Here is a 25,906-nt window from a genome sequence, read left to right on the forward strand (position 1 = left end):
GCCGCGCTTATAACTTTAGTCCCCGGCTTTTGCGGCCTAGTAGCGCATATTCCCGCCCCCAGGCCTGTCAGTCAGGGGAAGGGCGGGACGCTGCACAGAACGTCAGCGCTGAGGGCTGGAGCATACTCTGTATCCTCCTCCCCCCTCATTCAGCTCAGTGGGGCTCCAGATTCCCGCACTTTCTAGGGCACGCCCACGGCCCCCTCCTCCCCACAGAACGCCGGCAGCCATTCCTGTCAGCTCTTCTGACGCTGGAGAGGAGAGAAAGCTCTGGGAGGCCCAGGCAGGGAAGCTGGTGATCACACACCCGGACGTGTTTCAGGAGATCTGTTGCCGCTGGGGGATGCCGGACGTCGACCTAATGGCGTCCCGGCACAACAACAAGGTCCCAACATTCATGGCACGGTCTCAAGATCACAGAGCTCTGGCGGCAGACGCCTTAGTTCAGGATTGGTCGCAGTTTCAACTCCCTTATGTGTTTCCCCCTCTGGCACTGTTGCCCAGAGTGTTACGCAAGATCAGGTCCGACTGCCGCCGCGCCATCCTCGTCGCGCCAGACTGGCCGAGGAGGTCGTGGTACCCGGATCTGTGGCATCTCACGGTGGGCCAACCGTGGGCACTACCAGACCGACCAGACTTGCTGTCTCAAGGGCCGTTTTTCCATCTGAATTCTGCGGCCCTCAACCTGACTGTGTGGCCATTGAGTCCTGGATCCTAGCGTCTTCAGGGTTATCTCAAGAGGTCATTGCCACTATGAGACAGGCTAGGAAACCAACGTCCGCCAAGATCTACCACAGGACGTGGAGGATATTCCTATCTTGGTGCTCTGATCAGGGTGTTTCTCCCTGGCCATTTGCCTTGCCCACTTTTCTTTCCTTCCTTCAATCCGGATTGGAAAAAGGGTTGTCGCTCGGCTCTCTTAAGGGACAAGTCTCAGCGCTCTCTGTGTTTTTTCAGAAGCGCCTAGCCAGACTTCCACAGGTACGCACGTTCCTGCAGGGGGTTTGTCACATAGTCCCTCCTTACAAGCGGCCGTTAGAACCCTGGGATCTGAACAGGGTGCTGATGGCTCTTCAGAAGCCACCGTTCGAGCCAATGAGAGATATTTCTCTCTCACGCCTTTCGCAGAAAGTGGTCTTCCTAGTAGCAGTCACATCACTTCGGAGAGTGTCGGAGCTAGCGGCGCTGTCATGCAAAGCCCCTTTCCTGGTGTTTCACCAGGACAAGGTGGTTCTGCGCCCGGTACCGGAATTTCTCCCTAAGGTGGTATCCCCCTTTCATCTCAATCAGGATATCTCCTTACCCTCTTTTTGTCCTCATCCAGTTCATCAGTGTGAAAAGGATTTGCACTCGTTAGATCTGGTGAGAGCACTCAGACTCTACATTTCTCGTACGGCGCCCCTGCGCCGCTCGGATGCGCTCTTTGTCCTTGTCGCTGGCCAGCGTAAAGGGTCACAAGCTTCCAAATCAACCCTGGCTCGGTGGATCAAGGAACCAATTCTTGAAGCTTACCGATCTTCTGGGCTTCCGGTTCCCTCAGGGCTGAAAGCCCATTCTACCAGAGCTGTGGGTGCGTCCTGGGCTTTGCGGCACCAGGCTACGGCTCAGCAGCTGTGTCAGGCGGCTACCTGGTCGAGCCTGCACACTTTCACGAAACACTATCAGGTGCATACCTATGCTTCGGCGGATGCCAGCCTAGGTAGGCAAGTCCTTCAGGCGGCGGTTGCCCACCTGTAGGAAAGGGCCGTTTTACGGCTCTATTACGAGGTATTATTTTACCCACCCAGGGACTGCTTTTGGACGTCCCAATTGTCTGGGTCTCCCAATGGAGCGACAAAGAAGAAGGGAATTTTGTTTACTTACCGTAAATTCCTTTTCTTCTAGCTCCAATTGGGAGACCCAGCACCCGCCCCTGTGCCCTTCGGGCTGTTGTTCTTTGTGTACACATGTTGTTCATGTTGAATGGTTTCAGTTCTCCGAAATTCCTTCGGATTGAATTTACTTTAAACCAATTTATAACTTTTCCTCCTTCTTGCTTTTGCACCAAAACTGAGGAGCCCGTGATGCACGGGGGGTGTATAGGCAGAAGGGGAGGGGCTTTACACTTTTAAGTGTAATACTTTGTGTGGCCTCCGGAGGCAGAAGCTATACACCCAATTGTCTGGGTCTCCCAATTGGAGCTAGAAGAAAAGGAATTTACGGTAAGTAAACAAAATTCCCTTCTTTCTGCTGCGTTTTGAAACGCACATGCAGTGACAAAACGCTGCGGAATATTTGTCACGGCAGAATGCAGACGTGCGCACATAGCCTAAAGGGGGCTTTACACGCAGCGATGTCGCTGGTGAAAGCACCCACCCCCGTCAGTTGTGCGTCACGGGCAAATCGCTGCCCGTGGTGCACAACATCGCTAGGCCTCGTCACACGGACATACCTGCCTAGCGACATCGCTGTGGCCGGCGAACTGCCTCCTTTCTAAGGGGGCGGTTCGTGCGGCATCACAGCAACGTCACACGGCAGCCGTCCAATAGAAGCAGAGGGGCGGAGAGCAGCGGAAAGAAAGTGACGCCCACCTCGTTGCCGGAGGACGCAGGTACGGTGTTTTTTGTCGTTCCTGCGGTATCACACGTAGCGATGTGTGCTGCCTCAGGAACGACCAACAACCTGCGTCCAGCACCATCAACGATATTTGGGATTAGAACGACGTGTCAATGATCAACGATAAGGTGAGTATTTTTGATCGTTACCAGTCGTTCGTACGTCGCTAACGAGAACGGATGTGCATCACGAATTCCATGACCGTTAGCGATGTCGTTGCGCGTGGAACGGGGCCTTTAGAGCAGATGAAAGCAGAAATGTAGGTGCATGGATTATAAAACTGTCGGACCTGTCCCTCAAAAAAAAAAAAAAAGGGGGACACATTGTAGAGGTGACATTTGGGTATATGACACTAATAAGATTTCTTTATCACTTCATTGGGGGACACCGCACTTGTGGTCTCCTTTGTCCCCCAATGAAGACTCCAAGAAAAAGATCTTATGGTGAGTACCCAACATCTTCTTTCTTTATCGTTCCTTTGGGAGACCCAGACCATGGGTGTTTAGCTTCTGCCTCCGGAGGACACACAAAGTACTACACTTAAAAGTGTAGCTCCTCCCTCTGAGCTTATACACGCCCTGATGAGCAGACTCAGCCAGTTTATCGCTTTGTGTTCAGGAGGCATACATCCACACATGCATTCTCATCTGATTTCTTTGATTTTTGGAAAGAGTTTGAAGAAAAGCGGGTCCAGTCTGGACTCCCGGCATGTCCCTTCTCACCCCACTGTGTCGGCGGTGTTGTTAAGGTTGATTTCCAAGGCTGGAGCCTTACATGCCGCGCTCCTTCACCATCTCTCATGGGCTCTGGCTTGAAGTGGGAGCCAGCACGGTCTCCATGCCTAGCAGGAGACCGGTCTCCATCCGCAGCCCTTCAGGACCCTGCTGGACCGGAGCACTCATCCCCAGGGACCTGGCCCTGCGTCTCGGCAGCTAAGTACCTGAGACGTTTATGTTGGGGGTCCCTGTGCTTTATTGTTTGGGGGAGAGTGTATTTGCTGTGTGTTTTTGACATTTCCGGCGGGTTCTCTAGCTGTCGCACGAGAACCGCGCCGATGGTGCCTGCTCGTCGGCTACGCCGCTCATATTTAGGCCCCGGCTTCGCCGGAGGCCTAGTTTCTGTTTCACTGCCCTCGCATGTCACTCATACAGAGGGACAGGCTCGGCTCCGCCCGGCGGCCGTTCTGCACAGGGGAGGGACACTCCCCACTGCTGTGCGTGTCCCCTCCCCTGTAGGTCTCTATGGCCCTCCAGATCCCGCTCTCAGAGCAAAGTCCCGCCCCCTCTCTTCGCTCCGGCGGCCATTTTCTCAGAGATTCACTCAGACGCTGGTCTGCGCTCTGCATCCCTGCTGGGTTCTGTGTTTGGAGGTCAGGTCTTTGGGATCTGGAGGGCACACAAACCGCTTCAGCAGTCTGGTAAGCCACAACCTCTGGTTGTGGACCTCTGTATATACTCTCTGTGGTTCATTCTCTTGCAGAGCCCCCACTCCAGCAGCATGTCTCACACGAGGAGCAAGGCTCCAAAGCTGTATTCAGTATGCACTGCATGTAAGCTCCTGCTGCCTGAACCGAGCACCTATCCGCATTGTGATGCCTGCTCTAACCTGGCGGTGCCTCAGCCTGGAGTCTCACCCCCAGTGGTCTCTCAGGCTGCTCCTGTGGCTGAACCCCCGGCTTGGGTAGAATCCTTAACCAGGTCTATCTCCCAGTCTTTTGCCGACTCCATGGGACAGCTGTCCTGGACTTTGCTGAACATGCATCAGCCCCCTTCACAGGGTGCCTCTGCTGCTAGGTCTCTCTCAGCGGAGCTCACAGAGGATTCATCATCTGGTCCCAGACCCCGTCCTCCTAAGAAGAGACGCAGGGTCCCCTCTCCCTCCTCCTCCCGCGGCTCTGATTCAGGAGCTGACTCGCAGGATGAGGAGGATGCCTTTACGGGGGGCTCAGAGGTTAACTCCATGTACCCCATTGATCTGTCCGAAAGTGACTCAGATGTTAAGTGATTTGATTGCGTCCATTAATTCTGTACTGGACCTCAATCCGCCAGTATCAGAGGAGCAACCCTCTCTGGCAGAAAAGCACCAGTTTACCTCGCCTAAGAGAGCAAAGAGTGTGTTCTTTAACCACTCCAGTTTTCAGGCCGCTGTGACCAAGCCCAGGGCCTGTCCTGACAAACGCTTCCCAAAGCGTGGTTCTGATGACCGCTTTCCCTTTCCACCTGAGGTGGTCAAGGAGTGGGCTCATTCCCCAAAGGTAGACCCCCCGGTGTCTAGACTCTCAGCCCGGACCGTTGTGTCGGTGGCTGATGGCACCTCCCTTAAGGATTCCACTGACCGCCAGATTGACCTTCTGGCCAAATCCGTATATGAGGCGGCAGGGGCCTCGTTCTCCCCGACTTTTGCAGCAGTGTGGGCTCTCAAAGCCATCTCTGCTTCTCTAGAGGAGATGCATTCCCTCGCCAGGGAATCTATGCCCGAAATGGTTACCTTAACTTCCCAAGCTTCAGCTTTTTCATCCTATGCCTTGTCTGCCATGCTGGAAGCTTCTCACCGCACTGCAGTGGCTTCGGCTAATTCCCTCGCTATCCGCAGGATCTTGTGGCTTCGAGAGTGGAAGGCAGATGCTTCTTCAAAGAAGTACCTTGCTGGGCTCCCTTTTGCTGGGTCCCGGCTGTTCGGTGAACAGCTGGATGAAATTATTAAGGAAGCTACTGGCGGGAAGAGTACTTCCATGTCACAAACCAAAACCAGGAAACCTGCCCAGGGTAGGAACCAGTCGAGGTTTCGTTCCTTTCGTTCCTCCAACTGGTCGTCCTCTAAGCCCTCGGCCTCGTCCACTAACTCAGCCAAGGACCAGAAATCCAACTGGTGCCCAAAAGCGCGTCCACAGAAGACCGCAGGAGGTGCTGCCGCTAAGGCAGCCTCCTCGTGACTATCTGTCCGCGTCAGCAACGTCCTTAGTCGGTGGCAGGCTCTCCCATTTTGGCGACGCGTGGTTTCAACACGTCTCCAATCAGTGGGTGAGGGATATCATCTCCCACGGCTACAGGATAGAATTCTCTTCCAGCCCGCCAAACAGATTTTTTCTGTCAACTCCCCCCTGCTCCAAGGCCGCCGCCTTCTCACAGGCCGTGGCATCCTTGCAGGCCAACGGAGTAATTGTACCGGTTCCCGCCCGGGAACGGTTCCGAGGTTTCTACTCAAATCTCTTCCTAGTCCCCAAAAAGGACGGTTCCTTCCGGCCCATCCTGGATCTGAAGCTTCTCAACAAGCATGTTCGGGTGCGGCACTTTCGCATGGAGTCTCATTGCTTCAATGACCCAAGGGGATTTCCTGGCATCCATCGACATCAGAGATGCCTATTTGCATGTGCCAATTGCAGTTTCACACCAGCGTTGGTTACGTTTTGCAATCGGAGAAGATCATTTCCAATTCGTGGTTCTCCCCTTCGGGTTGGCCACAGCTCCTCGGGTATTCACCAAGGTCATGGCAGCAGTGATTGCGGTCCTGCACCTACAGGGGTTGGCAGTGATTCCTTACCTGGACGACCTTCTAGTCAAGGCTTCATCCAGCGCGGACTGTCAGCGGAGTGTCTCGCCACTCTAGCCCAATTCGGGTGGCTTGTCAATCTTCCCAAATCCACTCTGACTCCGACCCAGAGTCTCACGTACCTATGGATACAGTTCGAGACTTTGCCGGCACTTGTGAAGTTGCCCTTAGTCAAACAGCAGTCCCTCCAACTGGCGGTGCGCTCTCTGCTGAGGCCCCGCCGTTATTCCCTCAGGCGCCTGATGCAGGTGCTGGGTCAAATAGTGGCATCAATGGAGGCTGTTCCCTTTGCCCAGTTCCATCTGCGTCCCCTGCAGCTGGACATTCTCCGCTGCTGGGACAAGCGGCCTTCCTCCTTACACAGGTTAGTGGCTCTGTCGCCACAGACCAGGAGCTCTCTTCAGTGGTGGCTTCGGCCCCTCTCTCTGTCCCAGGGGCGCTCCTTTCTGGCCCCGTCCTGGGTGATCCTCACCACGGATGCCAGTCTATCCGGCTGGGGAGCGGTATGTCTCCACCACAGAGCGCAGGGCACTTGGACTCCGTCCGAGTCAGCCCTTTCGATCAATGTGCTGGAAACCAGAGCCGTGCTTCTGGCTCTCCTAGCTTTTCACCACCTGTTGGCGGGCAGGCACATCCGAGCCCAGTCAGACAACGCTACAGCGGTTGCCTACATCAATCACCAAGGCGGGACACGCAGCCGCCTGGCAATGTTGGAGGTACAACGCATCCTTCAATGGTCTGAGGACTCCAAGTCCACCATATCCGCAGTCCACATCCCAGGTGTGGAAAACTGGGAGGCAGATTATCTCAGCCGTCAAACCGTGGACAGTGGCGAGTGGTCCCTGCACCCGGCAGTGTTTCAGTCAATCTGCCGCAAATGGGGCACTCCGGACGTGGACCTAATGGCATCCCGTCACAACAACAAGGTTCCTGTTTACGTGGCTCGCTCCCACGATCCTCAGGCATTCGCCGCGGACGCTCTGGTTCAAGACTGGTCCCAGTTTCGTCTGTCCTACGTGTTTCCCCCTCTAGCTCTCTTGCCCAGAGTCCTGCGCAAGATCAGAATGGAGGGCCGTCGAGTCATCCTCATTGCTCCGGACTGGCCCAGGCGAGCTTGGTACCCAGACTTGCTCCATCTGTCCGTAGAGGTGCCGTGGCATCTCCCGGACCGTCCAGACCTTCTCTCACAAGGTCCGTTTTTCCGCCTGAATTCTGCGGCTCTCAAATTGACGTCGTGGCTCTTGAGTCCTGGATCTTGACAGCTTCTGGTATTCCTCCGGAAGTCATCTCCACTATGACTCAGGCCCGTAAGTCTTCCTCCGCCAAGATCTATCACAGGACTTGGAAAATTTTCCTGTCCTGGTGTCGCTCTTCCGGCCATCCTCCTTGGCCATTCTCCTTGCCGACACTTCTGTTTTTTCTACAGTCCGGTCTGCAGCTAGGACTGTCCCTCAACTCTCTCAAGGGACAAGTCTCAGCTCTGTCAGTGCTGTTCCAGCGGCGTCTCGCCCGGCTGGCTCAGGTCCGCACCTTCATGCAGGGCGCGTCTCACATCATTCCGCCTTACCGGCGGCCCTTGGATCCCTGGGACCTTAATTTGGTTCTCACGGTTTTGCAGAAACCCCCCTTTGAGCCTCTTAGGGAGGTTTCTTTGTTTAGTCTTTCACAGAAAGTGGCCTTTCTGGTGGCCATAACTTCCCTCAGGAGAGTCTCCGATTTGGCTGCGCTCTCTTCGGAGTCACCTTTTTTGGTTTTTCATCAAGACAAGGTGGTTCTCCGTCCGACTCCGGACTTTCTTCCTAAGGTGGTCTCTCCTTTCCACCTTAACCAGGACATTACTCTACCTTCCTTTTGTCCGGCTCCTGTTCATCGCTTTGAAAAAGTGCTGCATTCTCTGGATCTGGTGCGTGCTCTCCGGATTTATGTGTCTCGCACCGCTGCTCTTAGGCGGTGCACCTCTCTTTTTGTGCTAACCACAGGTCGGCGCAAGGGTCTCTCTGCTTCTAAGCCGACCTTAGCCCGTTGGATTAGGTCGGCCATTTCGGACGCCTACCAGTGTTCTCAGGTGCCTCCCCCGCCCGGGGATCAAGGCACACTCGACCAGAGCTGCAGGTGCCTCTTGGGCTTTCAGGCACCAGGCTACGGCTCAACAAGTCTGTCAGGCTGCCACTTGGGCTAGCCTGCATACCTTTTCAAAGCACTACCAAGTGCATGCTCATGCTTCGGCAGATGCGAGCTTGGGCAGACGCATCCTTCAGGCGGCTGTCGCCCATTTGTGAAGTTAGGTTTCGCCTACTTCTTAGTTTTTCTGTTTATTTCCCACCCAGGGACTGCTTTGGAACGTCCCATGGTCTGGGTCTCCCAAAGGAACGATAAAGAAAAAGAGAATTTTGTTTACTTACCGTAAATTCTTTTTCTTATAGTTCCGACATGGGAGACCCAGCACCCTCCCTGTTGCCTGTTGGCAATTTCTTGTTCCTCGTGTTATCACCGGCTGTTGTCGTGGACAGAGTCTCCGGTTGTTCCGGTTCTTGCTCGGTTTTACTTGTGGGTGGATGTCCTCCTTCAGCTTTTGCACTAAACTGGCTGGGACTGGCTCATCAGGGGGTGTATAAGCTCAGAGGGAGGAGCTACACTTTTAAGTGTAGTACTTTGTGTGTCCTCCGGAGGCAGAAGCTAAACACCCATGGTCTGGGTCTCGCAATACGGAACTATAAGAAAAAGAATTTACGGTAAGTAACAAAATTCTCTTTTTTTACAAGTCTGGAGGGACCTTGTATTAGGAGCTCCCCGTGGTATTTGTGCTCTTTACCTGGTTATCTACAGTTGCTGCATTATATTTGCAGATGGTGAGAGATGAAAATCTGAAGTTTATGAAGAATCGGGATGTTTACAACAGCGACTACTTCAGTTTTGTGCTCTCCCTGGCGTCGGTGAATGCAGTAAGTAGCACATGACATGGGTTTATTTTTTTATTAGGACGTGTGATTGCAGAGTTTCACCATTTTCTCTGCCCCTCCAGACAAAGCTCAAGCATCCGAACTACCCCTCAATGGCCAAGGTCGGGGCACAGCTGGCCGTCCATTTCCTCTTTCACACCTATCTGCGGACAAAGCGGAAACTCAGGTAAAGCATGACATCCCGCCTGTTGTCAATGGGGCCACTAAATTAAAAAAAAAGTTTCCGTTCACTGACAGCAAGCAAGATATTTAATAAAAGAACAATTCATCTCCTTTTCCGGTCGTGTCATATTGTGACTTGTCTGTTTGTCCATTCTTTGGATCATGCAGAATTTTGTGTGTTCTGGTTGCAGGGTTGACACAGAGGAGTGGATTGCGACCATCGAGGCCTTAGTTTCGAAAAGCTGTGAAGCCTGCCAGTGGCTCGTGGAATATTTAGTTGGGTCAGAAGGCAGAGAACTCGTCAAGTTAGTGTCAAGGGATTTTTTTTTTTTTTTTTTTTTTTTTTTTTTTACAGTCAACCTGGTGCCTACTTTTTATTACAGAGATACTTGAATGGGCTTAGAGATAAATGTTGCTTGTCCTGAGCCACCACTAGGGGGAGCTGACTGTAGTGCAATATATATAGTGAGCTCCCCCTAGTGGTGTCTGCAGGCAGTGTGTAGCGTTGCTATAGATACATGCATATTTTCTGTACCTCTGATGGCCGCGTTGATCCATTACAGGGTTTTTCTCCTTGAGTGCTGTGTCCGAGAGGTCAGATTCGCTGTAGCCACTATTCTAGAAAAGACACTAGATGGCGCTTTACTTTACAGAGACAAGGTAATAGAAGGGGTATTATGCACTCTCGGGGAGGGGGGGGGTATTAAAGACCCTAAAACCCCATCCTTACATCTGTATGTGGTGCTGCAGGTTAATGGGGTCCACCTGCTGATCGAGATGCTGCTCGGTCTGCTGGACAAGGACGTACCCGAGAACTGCAAGAACTGCGCCCAGTACTTCATCCTCTTCAACAACTTTGTACAAAAGGTAATTTGTAAAAGTCATTGCACCCCATGCCCACAATGAAGCATGACGGCGCTTACATGGAAATCACAAAACTGTAAATAACCCTCCGTTCTTCTGTAAATCTGTACATGTAATAAGTGTCTAATCCGCGAATCTCCCACATTCAGCAGGGGGTGCGCGCGGTGGAGCTGCTACTGAAATATTCTGCTCTGCGACATTTTATCAACTTTTTGCTCGGCCCCAATCGCAAGAACAACCAGGTAACCAGACGTCGTGTTCCTGCATAAAGCAGCCTTGTGTTACTTGCCTGATGTGTGCACAGCGTCCTATTACCTGGCTGCTTCTGATACAAACCTATCATTACATGCGTTTCCAGAATCGCCGCTGGAGCCCGGCACAAGCTCGCGAGTTCGGCTTCTTGCACAATACAATAGCACTTCTGGTTCTACATTCTGACATTTCTCCACATCGAACCATAGGTAAGAACTATTTTTTGCACACTTTTATTGTAATCTACATGAAGAGATTCCTTCTGGTTCACATCACATACTGATCCTGAGTTTTATCCTGTATTATACTCCAGAGCTGCACTCACTATTCTGCTGGTGCAGTCACTGTGTACATACATTACATTACTTATCCTGTACTGACCCTGAGTTACATCCTGTATTATACTCCAGAGCTGCACTCACTATTCTGCTGGTGTAGTCACTGTGTACATACATTACATTACTTATCCTGTACTGATCCTGAGTTACATCCTGTATTATACTCCAGAGCTGCACTCACTATTCTGCTGGTGTAGTCACTGTGTACATACATTACATTACTTATCCTGTACTGATCCTGAGTTACATCCTGTATTCTACTCCAGAGCTGCACTCACTATTCTGCTGGTGTAGTCACTGTGTACATACATTACATTACTTATCCTGTACTGATCCTGAGTTACATCCTGTATTATACTCCAGAGCTGCACTCACTATTCTGCTGGTGCAGTCACTGTGTACATACATTAAATTACTTATCCTGTACTGATCCTGAGTTACATCCTGTATTATACTCCAGAGCTGCACTCACTATTCTGCTGGTGCAGTCACTGTGTACATACATTAAATTACTGATCCTGTACTGATCCTGAGTTACATCCTGTATTATATTCCAGAGCTGCACTCACTATTCTGCTGGTGCAGTCACTGTGTACATACATTACATTACTGATCCTGAGTTACATCCTGTGTTATACTCCAGAGCTGCACTCACTATTCTGCTGGTGCAGTCACTGTGTACATACATTACATTACTGATCCTGAGTTACATCCTGTGTTATACTCCAGAGCTGCACTCACTATTCTGCTGGTGCAGTCACTGTGTACATACATTAAATTACTGATCCTGTACTGATCCTGAGTTACATCCTGTATTCTACTCCAGAGCTGCACTCACTATTCTGCTGGTGTAGTCACTGTGTACATACATTACATTACTTATCCTGTACTGATCCTGAGTTACATCCTGTATTATACTCCAGAGCTGCACTCACTATTCTGCTGGTGCAGTCACTGTGTACATACATTAAATTACTTATCCTGTACTGATCCTGAGTTACATCCTGTATTATACTCCAGAGCTGCACTCACTATTCTGCTGGTGCAGTCACTGTGTACATACATTAAATTACTGATCCTGTACTGATCCTGAGTTACATCCTGTATTATATTCCAGAGCTGCACTCACTATTCTGCTGGTGCAGTCACTGTGTACATACATTACATTACTGATCCTGAGTTACATCCTGTTTTATACTCCAGAGCTGCACTCACTATTCTGCTGGTGTAGTCACTGTGTACATACATTACATTACTTATCCTGTACTGATCCTGAGTTACATCCTGTATTATACTCCAGAGCTGCACTCACTATTCTGCTGGTGCAGTCACTGTGTACATACATTAAATTACTTATCCTGTACTGATCCTGAGTTACATCCTGTATTATACTCCAGAGCTGCACTCACTATTCTGCTGGTGCAGTCACTGTGTACATACATTAAATTACTGATCCTGAGTTACATCCTGTATTATATTCCAGAGCTGCACTCACTATTCTGCTGGTGCAGTCACTGTGTACATTACATTACTGATCCTGAGTTACATCCTGTGTTATACTCCAGAGCTGCACTCACTATTCTGCTGGTGCAGTCACTGTGTACATACATTACATTACTTATCCTGTACTGATACCTCCTGTATTATACTTCAGAGCTGGATTCACAGATCAGCTGTAATGCAGATGGCTAGATTGCAAATTAACCAGAGCAGATGCTGAATAATCTGCAAGCTCTGTAAGATTGCAGCTCTGAAGCACTCCAGGCTGTGACTCTGTGCTATACTTATATACTGTATATAACCACCACATGAGTAATGAATGCCACCTTTTCATTTCCTCAGCTCCGGGGATGTCCAAGTTTCAGTCTTCGGGCGGTGCGCACGCTGCTCTGCTGCCGCTCCATTCAGAGGTGGAGATGTTGATGTTCATGCAGGACGGGAGGCCGTACCTGCTGGAGGTATGGACCTGACTGTACAATTATTGTGGGGTTTCTGTGATTTCGGACTCTGATGAATGGCTGCCGCCTCTTGCAGGTGATGTTTGCGCTGCGGGAGCTGCCCGGGTCCCTGTCTGTCCTCATCGAGATGCTGGTTTATTGCTGCTTCTGTAACGAGCGATTCTCTCTGACCGCTCTCAACTTCATTAAGGTGAGTGACGCTGCCATAGTATATGTGAGAGAGATAACACTGAAGAAGCCGCTCCCTGTGTGGAGACGTTAGTATAGTATCATCTGACCATGAGATGGAGGAACGGGGAGGCTTAAAGTATGGGAATATTCCCGACTGGTTTTCCCAAAACACTTGCACCTTGAAGACATTTACCATGAGCTCGTGTGTGGATCCGCAGAGGACAGTGTGTGCACATGGTAGAGCGGCACAAGGAGTCCTAAACTAGAGCGGACAGTGTGTGCTTCCATACCACGGCAGGATAGATACGTCCTCCTGCAGAGACCATGCTTCCATACCATGGCAGGATAGATACGTCCTCCTGCAGAGGCCATGCTTCCATACCACGGCAGGATAGATACGTCCTCCTGCAGAGACCATGCTTCCATACCCCGGAGGATAGATACGTCCTCCTGCAGAGACCATGCTTCCATACCACAGCAGGATCGATACGTCCTCCTGCAGAGGCCATACTTCCATACCCCGGAGGATAGATACGTCCTCCTGCAGAGGCCATGCTTCCATACACGGCAGGATAGATACGTCCTCCTGCAGAGACCATGCTTCCATACCACGGCAGGATAGATACGTCCTCCTGCAGAGACCATGCTTCCATACCACGGCAGGATCGATACGTCTCCTGCAGAGGCCATGCTTCCATACCATGGCAGGATAGATACGTCCTCCTGCAGAGGCCATGCTTCCATACCATGGCAGGATAGATTATTCCTCCTGCAGAGACCATTCTTCCATACCCCAGAGGATAGATACGTCCTCCTGCAGAGACCATACTTCCATACCATGGCAGGATAGATACGTCCTCCTGCAGAGGCCATGCTTCCATACCATGGCAGGATAGATTATTCCTCCTGCAGAGACCATTCTTCCATACCCCAGAGGATAGATACGTCCTCCTGCAGAGACCATACTTCCATACCATGGCAGGATAGATACGTCCTCCTGCAGAGACCATGCTTCCATAACGTGGCAGGATAGATACGTCCTCCTGCAGAGGCCATACTTCCATACCATGGCAGGATAGATACGTCCTCCTGCAGAGACCATGCTTCCATACCACGGCAGGATAGATACGTCCTCCTGCAGAGACCATGCTTCCATACCACGGCAGGATAGATACGTCCTCCTGCAGAGGCCATGCTTCCATACCACGGCAGGATAGATATGTCCTCCTACAGAGACCATGCTTCCATACCACGGCAGGATAGATACGTCCTCCTGCAGAGGCCATGCTTCCATACCACGGCAGGATAGATACGTCCTCCTGCAGAGACCATGCTTCCATACCATGGCAGGATAGATACGTCCTCCTGCAGAGGCCATGCTTCCATACCACGGCAGGATAGATACGTCCTCCTGCAGAGACCATGCTTCCATACCATGGCAGGATAGATACGTCCTCCTGCAGAGGCCATGCTTCCATACCCTGGAGGATAGATACGTCCTCCTGCAGAGACCATGCTTCCATACCATGGCAGGATAGATACGTCCTCCTGCAGAGGCTATGCTTCCATACCCCGGAGGATAGATACGTCCTCCTGCAGAGGCCATACTTCCATACCCCGGAGGATAGATACGTCCTCCTGCAGAGACCATGCTTCCATACCCCGGAGGATAGATACGTCCTCCTGCAGAGACCATGCTTCCATACACGGCAGGATAGATACATCTTCCTGCAGATGCCATACTTCCATACCATGGCAGGATAGATACGTCCTCCTGCAGAGACCATGCTTCCATACCACGGCAGGATAGATACGTCCTCCTGCAGAGACCATGCTTCCATACCATGGCAGGATAGATACGTCCTCCTGCAGAGGCCATGCTTCCATACCATGGCAGGATAGATTATTCCTCCTGCAGAGACCATTCTTCCATACCCCAGAGGATAGATACGTCCTCCTGCAGAGACCATACTTCCATACCATGGCAGGATAGATACGTCCTCCTGCAGAGGCCATGCTTCCATACCATGGCAGGATAGATTATTCCTCCTGCAGAGACCATTCTTCCATACCCCAGAGGATAGATACGTCCTCCTGCAGAGACCATACTTCCATACCATGGCAGGATAGATACGTCCTCCTGCAGAGACCATGCTTCCATACCACGGCAGCATAGATATGTCCTCCTACAGAGACCATGCTTCCATACCACGGCAGGATCGATACGTCCTCCTGCAGAGACCATGCTTCCATACCACAACAGGATCGATACATCCTCCTGCAGAGGCCATGCTTCCATACCATGGCAGGATAGATACGTCCTCCTGCAGAGGCCATGCTTCCATGCCCCGGAGGATAGATATGTCCTCCTGCAGAGGCCATGCTTCCATACCCCGGAGGATAGATACGTCCTCCTGCAGAGGCCATGCTTCCATACCCCGGAGGATAGATACGTCCTCCTGCAGAGACCATGCTTCCATACCACGGCAGGATAGATACGTCCTCCTGCAGAGACCATGCTTCCATAACGTGGCAGGATAGATACGTCCTCCTGCAGAGGCCATGCTTCCATACCCCGGAGGATAGATACGTCCTCCTGCAGAGGCCATGCTTCCATACCACGGCAGGATAGATACGTCCTCCTGCAGAGGCCATGCGTCCCTTACCTCTGTGCATGGTGTGTGCTGCGGATCATGGAGAGGCCTCGTTCACTACTCTGAGCCGTGATACAGAAGATGCACAGATATATACCTTCTCTCTCCGCATGTCTATATATACAAGGTGAATGTGTTGGCTTCTTGTCCTGCAGAATCAGCTGGAGTCGGCGCCTCCTCATGAGCTGAAGAACATGTTCACGCTCCTCCATGATATCCTGGTATGTAGAGCGAGGTCTCGGAGGAGGTCACAGTCTCCCGCCCGTTGTGGTTTATCTGGTGAGTGACACTTTCCTGACTTGTTTCCTTCAGGTGATTGAAGACCCCATCCAGCTGCAGAGGCTGAAATTCGCCTTCGAGTCTGACGGGTTGCTGGGTGAGTCTCGGTGGTCCGCGGTGGTCACGTCCTCCTTGGATCCCCTTCCCCCCCATACTGTTCACATGCATAGTATCTGTGAGAATCAATACCGGGCATTCGATAAACCTGGTACTATTGTAATCACATCCAGATTATAAGGATTTCCAAATCGTGAAGTGTTGGGTTAAAATTCTTAGACCCCGACTTGGGGTTCACTTACTTATCTCTTCATTTCGTCTCCTTCAGCATTAATGCATCACAGCAATCATATAGACAGCAGCCGCTGCTACCAGTGTGTCAAGTTCCTCGTTACCCTGGCCCAGAAGTAAGTCTGAAATGTCTGTATGGATTATAGGTAGCGATGAGTAGATTGATTTGCAGGTCCTTGGTCCATCAGCCATGTGAGTAGTCCATGGCCGCTGAACCGGAGTCCTGCGATCATCCTCCCCTGCCGCCTGTGATTTGCTCGTACGGTGTAACATCATTGTTGTTGCAGCGTGATGAATACGTGACATCGTGGCGGGCCTACTAGTCCAGTGCTCCCCAGCTCCGGTCCTCAGGAGCCACCATCAGTGCGTGTCTTCAGGATTTCCTTAGTGTTGTACAGGTGCATTGCTAAGGAAATCCTGAGAACCTGCGCTGATGGTGACTCCTGAGGACCGGGGCTGGGGAGCACTGGACTAATCAGACGGGGACGAGACAGCGGATCGCAGAGCTCCTGGTCAGCAGCACATGGATTCTCTCATCTCTGATTGTAAGCTCTTTGGGTCAGCACCTGGTTGTTTCTGTTTCAGCCATAATCTTTTGAAGCATGAGAGATTTATTTAATTTAAAAGTGAACAAAGGTTGATAATGAAATGCACCACAAGTCCCAGCAGTGTCGTGTGGAGCCGTCACCCCTGAGACTTACAGGTGCCTCCTCCATGCTGACTGTCTCCTGAAGAACAGAGTTTCTTCATCGTTCCTTATGGGAGACCCAGAACATGGGTGTATAGCTTCTGCCTCCGGAGGACACACAAAGTACTACACTAAAAGTGTAGCTCCTCCCTCCGAGCATATACACTCCCCGGATGACAAATCCAACCAGTTCAATGCTTTGTGTTCAGGAGGTCACACACACACATGCATCCTCTGATTTTTGATTTCAAAGATTTGGAAGAAAAGCGGGTCCAATCTGGACTCCCGGCATGTCCCTTCTCACCCCACTGTGTCGGCGGTGCTGTTAAGGTTGATGTTACAAGGCTGGAGCCTTCACATGCCGCGCTCCTTCACCATCCCCTGAGGCTCTGGCTTGAAGTGGGAGCCATCACGGTTCTCACTGCTTTGCAGGAGACCGGTCTCCATCCGCAGCCCTTTCAGGACCCTGACGGACGGAGCGATCACCCCCCAGGGACCTGGCACCTGCGTCTCACAAGCTAAGTACTGAGACGTTATTACCACAGACGGTGGTCTTTCCAGGGGTCCCTTGTACTTTATATATTGGGGAGAGTGTGTTATATAACTGTGTTAACATTTCCGGCCGGTTCTCCAGTTTTCACTGGAGAACCGCGCCGATGGTGCCTGCACGCTGGCCGCATGTTTAAATCTAGGCCCCGGCTTCGCCTGAGGCCTAGTTTCGATTCACTACCCCTGCATGTCAGTCATGCAGAGGGACATTGTGGCTCCGCCCAGCGGCTGTTCAGCACAGGGGAGGACACTCCTCACTGAGGAAAGATTCCCTCCCCTGTATGCCTCATTTGCCCTCCGGAGCCCGCTCTCAGAGTAGGCCCCGCCCCCTCTCTTCGCTCCGGCGCCATTTCACAGCGTTCTCAATGTCTGCATAACCACATTGTGACAAATGGGGGCCTGGGCTGGGGGATCTGGAGGGCACAGAGATGTCCCTATGTTAAACGGTCTGGCAAGCCACAACCTCCGGTTGTGCAGCTGCTTATATACTCTGTTTATATACTCTGCTGGGGGTCATTCTGGACAGAGCCCCCACTTCTGCAGAATGTCTCACATCAGAGCAAGGCTGCAAGGCTGTTCTTATTATGCACTGCTGTAGGCTCGTACTGCCTGTACCGAGCACATAACCACATTGTGATGCCTGCTCTAACATAGTGGTCCCTCAGCCTGGAAGCTCATCAGTGGTCCCTCCGGCTGCTCCGGCGGCTGAACCCCCGGTTTGGGCAGAATCCCTCTCTCCAGGGGACAGCTGTCCCGGACTCTGCTGAGCATGCATCAGCCCCCTTCTCAGGGCGCTTCTGCTGCTACGGCTCGCTCAGCAAAGCTCACAGAGGATTCTTCATCTGGTCTCAGACCCCGTCCTCCTAAAGTGGAGACGCAGGGTCCCCTTTCCTTCCTCGTCCAGCGACTCTGGTTCACGAGCTGACTCGCAGGACAAGGAGGATGCCTTTACTGGGGGCTCGGACACTTCTCCATGTACCCCATTGATCTGTCCGAAGGTGACGCAGATGCTAATGATTTGATTGCGTCCATTATATTTGTACTGGACCTCAATCCGCCTGTATCAGGGGAGCACCCCTCTCTGGCAGAAAAAGCATCAGTATACCTTGCCTAAGAGAACAAGGAGTGTGTTCCTTATCCACTCCAGTTTTCAGGCCACTGTGACCAAGCCCAGAGCCTGTCCTGACAGACGCTTCTCAAAGCGTGGTTCTGATTACTGTTTCCCCCTTCCACCAGTGGTGGTCAAGGAGTGGGCTCATTCACCAAGGGTGGACCCTCCGGTGTCTAGACTTCAGCCCGGACGATTGTATCAGTGGCTGACGGCACCTCTCTAAGGATCCCACTGTCCGCCAGGTTGTCCTTCTGGCCAAATCTATATATGAGGCGGCAGGGGCCTCGTTCTCCCCATCTTTTGCAGCAGTGCGGGCTCTCAAAGCCATCTCTGCTTCTCTGGAGGAGATGCATTCCCTCACCAGGGACTTTATGCCCGAAATGGTTGCCTTAACTTCCAGGCTTCAGTCTTTTCATCCTATGCCATGTCTGCCATGCTGGAGACTGTCACCGCACTGTGGTGGCCTCGGCTACTTCCCTCGCTATCCGCAGGCTCCTGTGGCTTCGAGAGTGGAAGGCAGATGCTTCTTAAGAAGTTCCTTGCTGGACTCCCTTTTGCTGGGACCAATCTATTCGGTGAAGAACTGGATGAAATTATTAAGGAAGTTTTTGGCAGGAAGAGTACTTCCATGCCACAACCCAGGAAACCTGTCCAGGGCAGGAACCAGTCGAGGTTTCGTTCCTTTCGTTCCTCTAACTGGTCTTCCTCTAAGCCCTCGGCCTCGTCCACTAACTCAGCCAAGGTCCGTAAACCAACTGGCGCATGAAGCCGCGTCCTAAGTCGGCAGGAGCTGCTGCCACCAAGGCAACCTCCTCTTGATTATCTGGCCGCGCCAGTAACGTCCTTGGTCGGTGGCAGGCTCTCCCTCTTGGGCGACGTGTGGTTTCAACACGTCTTCGATCAGTGGCTGTGGGTTACCATCTCCCACGGCTACAGAATAGAATTCTATCCAGCCCGCCAAACAGATTTTTTTCTGTCAACTCCCCCCTGCTCCAAGGCCGCCGTCTTCTCACAGGCCGTGGCATTCTTGCAGGCCAATGGAGTAATTGTACCAGTTCCCGACTGGGAACGGTTCTGAGATTTCTACTCAAATCTGTTCCTAGTCCCCGAAAAGGACGGTGCTTTCCGACCTGGATCTCAAGCTTCTCAACAAGCATGTTCAGGTGCGGCATTTTTGCATGGAATCTCTGCGATCAGTCAATGACCCAAGGAGATTTCTTAGCATCCATCGACATCAGAGATGTCTATCTGCATGTGCCAATCGCAGTTTCACACCAGCGTTGGCTACGTTTTGTAATCGGAGAGGAACATTTCCAATTCGTGGCTCTCCCCTTTGGGTTAGCCACGGCCCCTCGTGTATTCACCAAGGTCATGGCAGCAGTGGTTGCGGTTCTGCACCTCCAGGGGTTGGTAGTGATTCAATACCTGGACGACCTTCTAGTCAAGGCTTCATCCAGTGCAGACTCTCAGCGGAGTGTCTCGCTCACTCTCGCCACGCTTGCAAGTCCACTCTGACCCCGGCCCAGGAACTTACGTACCTAGGGATGCAATTCGAGACTCTGCTGGCACTTGTGAAGCTGCCCTTAGTCAAACAGCAGTCCCTTCATCTGGCGGTTCGCTCTCTGCTGTGGCTCCGCCGTCATTCCATCAGGCACCTCATGCAGGTGCTGGGTCAGATGGTGGCGTCAATGGAAGCGGTTCCCTTTGCCAGTTCCATCTGCGTCCCCTGCAGCTGGACATTCTCCGCTGTTGGGACAAGGGACCTCTTCCTTGCACAGGCTGGTGGCTCTGTCGCCACAGACCAGGAGCTCTCTTTAGTGGTGGCTTCGGCCCCTCTCTCTGTCCCAGGGACGCTCCTTTCTGGCCCCGTCCTGGGTGATTCTCACCACGGATGCCAGTCTATCCGGCTGGGGAGCAGTGTTTCTCCACCACCGAGCACAGGGCACTTGGACTCCGTCCGAATCAGCCCTCTCGATCAATGTGCTGGAAATCAGAGCTGTGCTCCTAGCTCTCGTAGTTTTTCACCACCTGTCGGCGGGCAAGCACATTCGAGTCCAGTCAGACAACGCGACAGCAGTTGCCTACATCAATCACCAAGGCGGGACTCGCAGCCGCCTAGCAATGTTGGAAGTTCAACGTATCCTTCAGTGGACGGAGGACTCCAAGTCCACCATATCCGCAGTCCACATCCCAGGCGTAGAAAACTGGGAGGCAGATTATCTCAGCCGTCAAACCGTGGACAGCGGCGAGTGGGCCCTGCATCCGGCAGTGTTCCGGTCAATTTGGCAGGCGGGGCACTCCGGAAGTGGATCTAATGGCATCCCGGCACAACAACAAGGTCCCGGTTTACGTGGCTCGCTCCCACGATCCTCAGGCCTTGGCAGCGGACGCGCTGGTTCCAGATTGGTCCCAGTTCCGTCTGGCCTACGTGTTTCCCCCTCTAGCTCTCTTGCCCAGAGTCCTGCGCAAGATCAGAATGGAGGGCCGTCGGGTCGTACTCATCGCCCCAGACTGGCCCAGGCGAGCTTGGTTCCCAGACCTGCTCCGTCTGTCCGTAGAGGTGCCGTGGCATCTCCCGGACCGGCCAGACCTTCTCTCACAGGGTCCGTTTTCTGCCAGAATTCTGCGGCTCTCAGATTGACGGCGTGGCTCTTGAGCCCTGAATCCTTACGGCTTCAGGCATTCCTTCCGAGGTCATCTTCACTATGACTCAGGCTCGGAAGTCTTCCTCGGCCAGGATTTACCACAGGACTTGGAGAATTTTCCTGTACTGGTGTCGTTCTTCCGGCCATGCCCCTTGGCCGTTTTCCTTGCCGACCATCCTGTCCTTTCTACAGTCCGGCCTGCAGCTAGGACTGTCCCTCAATTCCCTCAAGGGACAGGTCTCGGCTCTGTCAGCGTTGTTCCAGCGGCATATCGCCCGGCCGGCCCAGGTGCGCACCTTCATGCAGGGCGCATCTCACATCATTCCGCCTTACCGGCGGTCTCTGGATCCCTGAGACCTTAATTTGGTCCTCATGGCCTTACAGAAACCCCCCTTTGTGCCTCTTAGGGAGGTTTCGTTGTTTCGTCTTTCACAGAAAGTGGTCTTTCTGGTGGCCATAATTTCTCTCAGGAGAGTCTCTGATTTGACTGTGCTCTCTTCGGAGTCACCCTTTTTGGTTTTTTTCACCAAGACAAGGTAGTTCTCCGTCCGACTCCGGGCCTTCTCCCTAAGGTGGTGTCTCCTTTCCACCTTAACCAGGACATTTCATTGTCTTCCTTTTGTTCGGCCCCTGTGCATCGCTTTGAGAAAGCGTTGCATGCTTTAGATTTGGTGCGGACGCTCCGGATCTATGTGTCACGCACCGCTGTTTTTTAGGCGGTGCACCTCTCTTTTTGTGCTGACCACAGGTCAGCGCAAGGGTCTCTCGGCTTCTAAACCGACCCTAGCTCGTTGGATTAGGTCGGCCATATCCGATGCCTACCAATGTTCTCAGGTGCCTCCCCCGCCGGGGATTAAGGCGCACTCGACCAGAGCTGTCGGTGCCTCTTGGGCTACGGCTCAGCAGGTCTGTCAGGCTGCCACTTGGTCTAGTCTGCACGCCCTTTCGAAGCACTACCAAGTGCATGCTCATGCTTCGGCAGATGCGAGCTTGGGCAGACGCATCCTTCGGACGGCTGTCGCTCATTTGTGAAGTTAGGTTTGCCTACTTCTCAGTTTCTGTTTATTTCCCACCCATGGACTGCTTTGAGACGTCCCATGGTCTGGGTCTCCCATAAGGAACGATGAAGAAAAAGAGAATTTTGTTTACTTACCGTAAATTCTTTTTCTTATAGTTCCGACATGGGAGACCCAGCACCCTCCCTGTTGCCTGTTGGCAGCTTTCTTGTTCCGTGTGTTTTCACCGGCTGTTGTTGTAGACAGAGGTTCCGGTTATTCCGGGTTTTACTCTATCTCTACTTATGGGTGGATGTCCTCCTTCAGCTTTTGCACTAAACTGGTTGGATTTGTCATCCGGGGAGTGTATATGCTCGGAGGGAGGAGCTACACTTTTAGTGTAGTAGTTTGTGTGTCCTCCGGAGGCAGAAGCTATACACCCATGGTCTGGGTCTCCCATGTCGGAACTATAAGAAAAAGAATTTACGGTAAGTAAACAAAATTCTCTTTTCTTTGTCGCTCTATTGGGAGACCCAGACAATTGGGTGTATAGGCTATGCCTCCGGAGGCAGCACAAAGTATTACACTCAAAAGTGTTAAGCCCCTCCCCTTCTGCCTATACACTCCCCGTGCTCCCACGGGCTGCTCAGTTTTATGCTTTGTGCGAAGGAGGCAGACATGCACAGCACAGCTCCACAGATTGGTCAGCAGCAGCTGCTGACCAGGTCGGATGGAAGAAAAGTGGGCCCATATAGGGCCCCCAGCATGCTCCCTTCTCACCCCACTCTTGGCGGTGTTGTTAAGGTTGAGGTATCCATTGCGGGTACGGAGGCTGGAGCCCACATGCTGCTTTCCTTCCCCATCCCCCTCTGGGCTCTGGGTGAAGTGGGATCCTATCGGTCTCCAGGCACAGGAGACCGTGCTCCATCCACAGCTCCTGAGGACCATGCTGGATAGGAGCCGGGTACCGTTCAGGGACATGGCCCTGCATCTTGAAGGTACTCTGTATCCCTGTAGGGACCGTGCACGGCAACACCTCAGCTTTGCTGGGTGTGCTAGTGCACCGGGGACCACGGCGCTGACCGGGTCTATATGTGCCATTACACACTCAGCGTCGCTGAGTGTGTTTATATGTAGGGGCTACCGCGCTAACCGCCGCTGCCATGTGAAACTGCGGCGCGCCTGGGACTTGTAGTTCGCCAGGGACTTCGGCGTCGGCCGCGCTTTTACGGCGGCGACGCTTATACTAGAGTCCCCGGCTTTCTTGCGGCCTAGCTTCCTTTTTCCCGCCCTCAGCCCTGACAGGCAGGGGGAAGGGCGGGACGCTGCACGGAAGAGAGGGACAAACGAGCAGCATGAGGGCTGGAGCATGCTTTGCATACTCCACTCCCCTCACTGTGCACTGTGTGAGATGCCCACGGCTCCCTTCTCTCGGCAGGACGCCGCAGCCATTTCCTGTCAGCTCCTCCGACGCTGCAGAGAGGGATTAACCCTGGGAGACCCAGACACGGTCTCTGGTGGCCTCACAACCGCCTTAGGCGGCTGGTAAGCAGCACCTGTGGTGTTAGCCCCATGGTGCTGTAGTGTATTGATACATTCTGTGTTATTACTATATACTTTACACTGTATGAGCACAGTTCATTATGGCTATTTACCCTTTTGTGTTAATCAGGGAAAACAATAGCATGGCGCCCACAAAGACAGGGGTGCCAAAACACAGGCTTATTATGCTGCCTGCGCCGCTTGTACGACCCAGCTGCCGGCAGGTCCCATTGACCCTCATTGTGTGCAATGTGTGGCCCCTGTGACTCTCTTCTTCAGCCAGAGCATCTGCTAAGAGGGGCCCAGGGGGAGACACCTGTTGACACGGTCCTTAATGACGGGGATGGAGTTTGCAAAACTCTCTGAGACTATGGCTGAGATACTAGAAGCCTTGCAGTCCAGGCCGGTATCTCAGCAAAGGGACTCTGTTGAATCATTGTTCCCTGGCCCCCCTCAATTGGACCAACAATGTCCTCCCGGGACACAATTTCCAGGCTGAGGGTTCTGACTTAGACCCCAGCCCCAGACCGACTAAGCGAGCTCGCTTAGAATTTCCCTCGACATCATGTTGTTCAGGGTCTCAGCGAGGGGAATCTCCGGTTGATGATGCGGAGACAGCTGATCAGGATTCTGATCCTGAGGGCGCTCTCAATCGTAATACTCCAGACGGGGACGCCATAGTGAACGATCTAATTGCGTCCATCAATCAAATGCTGGATATTTCTCCCTCAGCTCCTCCGGCGGAGGAGTCAGATTATCAGCAGGAGTAATTCCGCTTCAGGTTCCCCAAGCGTACACCGAGTATGTTTCTAGACCATTCTCATTCCAGAGAGGCAGTCCAGAATCACCATGCTTGTCCAGATAAGCGTTTTTTCTTAGCGCCTTAAGGATACACGTTGTCCTTTTCCACGTGACGTGGTTAAAGGTTGGACTCAGTGTCTCAGAGTGGACCCTCCAATCTCACAGACTGGGGGCTAGATCATTACTTGCAGTGGAAGATGGAGCCTCGCTCAAAGATGCCACTGACGGGCAGATGGAGCTCTGGTTGAAATCCATCTATGAAGCTATCGGAGCTTCTTTTGCCCCAGCATTCGCAGCCGTATGGGCGCTACAAGCTATCTCAGCAGGTCAAGCGCAAATTGAAGCAGCCACATGCACGTCCGCGCCACAAGTGGCATCCATTACCTCCCAAACCTCGGCAACGCTATTAGTGCTGTCCTGGACTCTGCGAGCTGTACGGCGGTTGCGGCCACCAATTCGGGGGTACTCCGCAGGGCCTTATGGCTACGGGAATGGAAGGCAGATTCTGCTTCCAAAAAAGCGCTTAACCAGTTTGCCAATTTGTGGCGACAGGTTGTTTGGCGAGCGTCTGGATGAAGTCATCAAACAATCCAAGGGAAAGGATACATACTTACCCCAGTCCCAACCAAACATATCCCAACAGAGGAGAGGGCAGTCGAGGTTTCGCTCCTCTCGGGGCGCGGGCAGGTCCCAATTCTCCTCGTCCACAAGGTCTCAGAAAGACAAAGGAGCTCTGATGCATGGCGGTCTAAGTCACGTCCTCTGCAGACGCGGCGCACTCTGACGGCTGAAGGAGTGGTGATCCCTGTTCCTCTTCAGCATCAGAGCCACGGTTTTTACTCCAACTTGTTGGTGGTCTCAAAGAAGGACGGGTCTTTCCGCCCGGTCCTGGACCTGAAACTGCTCAACAGACGGGTAAAAACCAGGCGGTTCCGGATGGAATCCCTCCGCTCCGTCATCGCCTCAATGTCCCAAGGAGATTTCCTTGCATCAATCGATATCAAAAATGCTTATCCCCATGTACCGATTGCTCCAGAGCACCAGCGCTTCTTGCGCTTCGCCATAGGACACGAATACCTGCAATTCGTGGCACTGCCGTTCGGCCTGGCAACAGCCCCACGGGTTTTTACCAAGGTTATGGCTACTGTAGTAGCGCTTCTACACTCCCTGGGTCACTCGGTGATCCAGTATTTGGACGATCTGCTGATCAAGGCACCCTCTATAGAGGCATGCCAACGCAGCCTTGACGCTACCCTGGAAACTCTCCAGGGTTTCGGGTGGATCAGCAATTCTCCAAAGTCAAATCTGACACCGGCCCAATCGCTGACATATCTTGGCACGAAGTTTCATACTCTCAGCGATAGTGAAGCTTCCGCTGATCAAACAGCAGTCACTACGGAAAGGGGTACAATCTCTCCTTCAAGGCCAGTCACATCCCGGGAGGCGCCTCACGCACTTCCTGGGGAAGATGGTGACAGCAATGGAGGCAGTCCCTTTCGCGCAAT

General features: G+C 52.5%; 1 protein-coding gene across 3 annotated transcripts in view; it reads left to right on the top strand.

Annotated features, from left to right (window-relative positions):
- Window positions 1-25,906, top strand: part of USP24 (ubiquitin specific peptidase 24) — a 229,752-nt gene that overhangs the window by 166,738 nt on the left and 37,108 nt on the right. For 2 of the 3 annotated variants that reach the window (XM_075320429.1, XM_075320431.1), the window contains exons 52-63: window positions 8,991-9,086; window positions 9,167-9,270; window positions 9,458-9,571; window positions 9,830-9,926; window positions 10,017-10,133; window positions 10,280-10,372; window positions 10,489-10,591; window positions 12,563-12,678; window positions 12,755-12,868; window positions 15,659-15,724; window positions 15,816-15,879; window positions 16,108-16,186. In XM_075320429.1, coding sequence (XP_075176544.1) covers window positions 8,991-9,086; window positions 9,167-9,270; window positions 9,458-9,571; window positions 9,830-9,926; window positions 10,017-10,133; window positions 10,280-10,372; window positions 10,489-10,591; window positions 12,563-12,678; window positions 12,755-12,868; window positions 15,659-15,724; window positions 15,816-15,879; window positions 16,108-16,186 — 1,163 coding nt within the window. The remainder of the gene's footprint in view (window positions 1-8,990; window positions 9,087-9,166; window positions 9,271-9,457; window positions 9,572-9,829; window positions 9,927-10,016; window positions 10,134-10,279; window positions 10,373-10,488; window positions 10,592-12,562; window positions 12,679-12,754; window positions 12,869-15,658; window positions 15,725-15,815; window positions 15,880-16,107; window positions 16,187-25,906) is intronic. The other variant, XM_075320432.1, reaches the window with a different exon arrangement.

This window comes from Anomaloglossus baeobatrachus, chromosome 8, assembly GCF_048569485.1.
Source record: "Anomaloglossus baeobatrachus isolate aAnoBae1 chromosome 8, aAnoBae1.hap1, whole genome shotgun sequence".
Taxonomy (NCBI): domain Eukaryota; kingdom Metazoa; phylum Chordata; class Amphibia; order Anura; family Aromobatidae; genus Anomaloglossus; species Anomaloglossus baeobatrachus.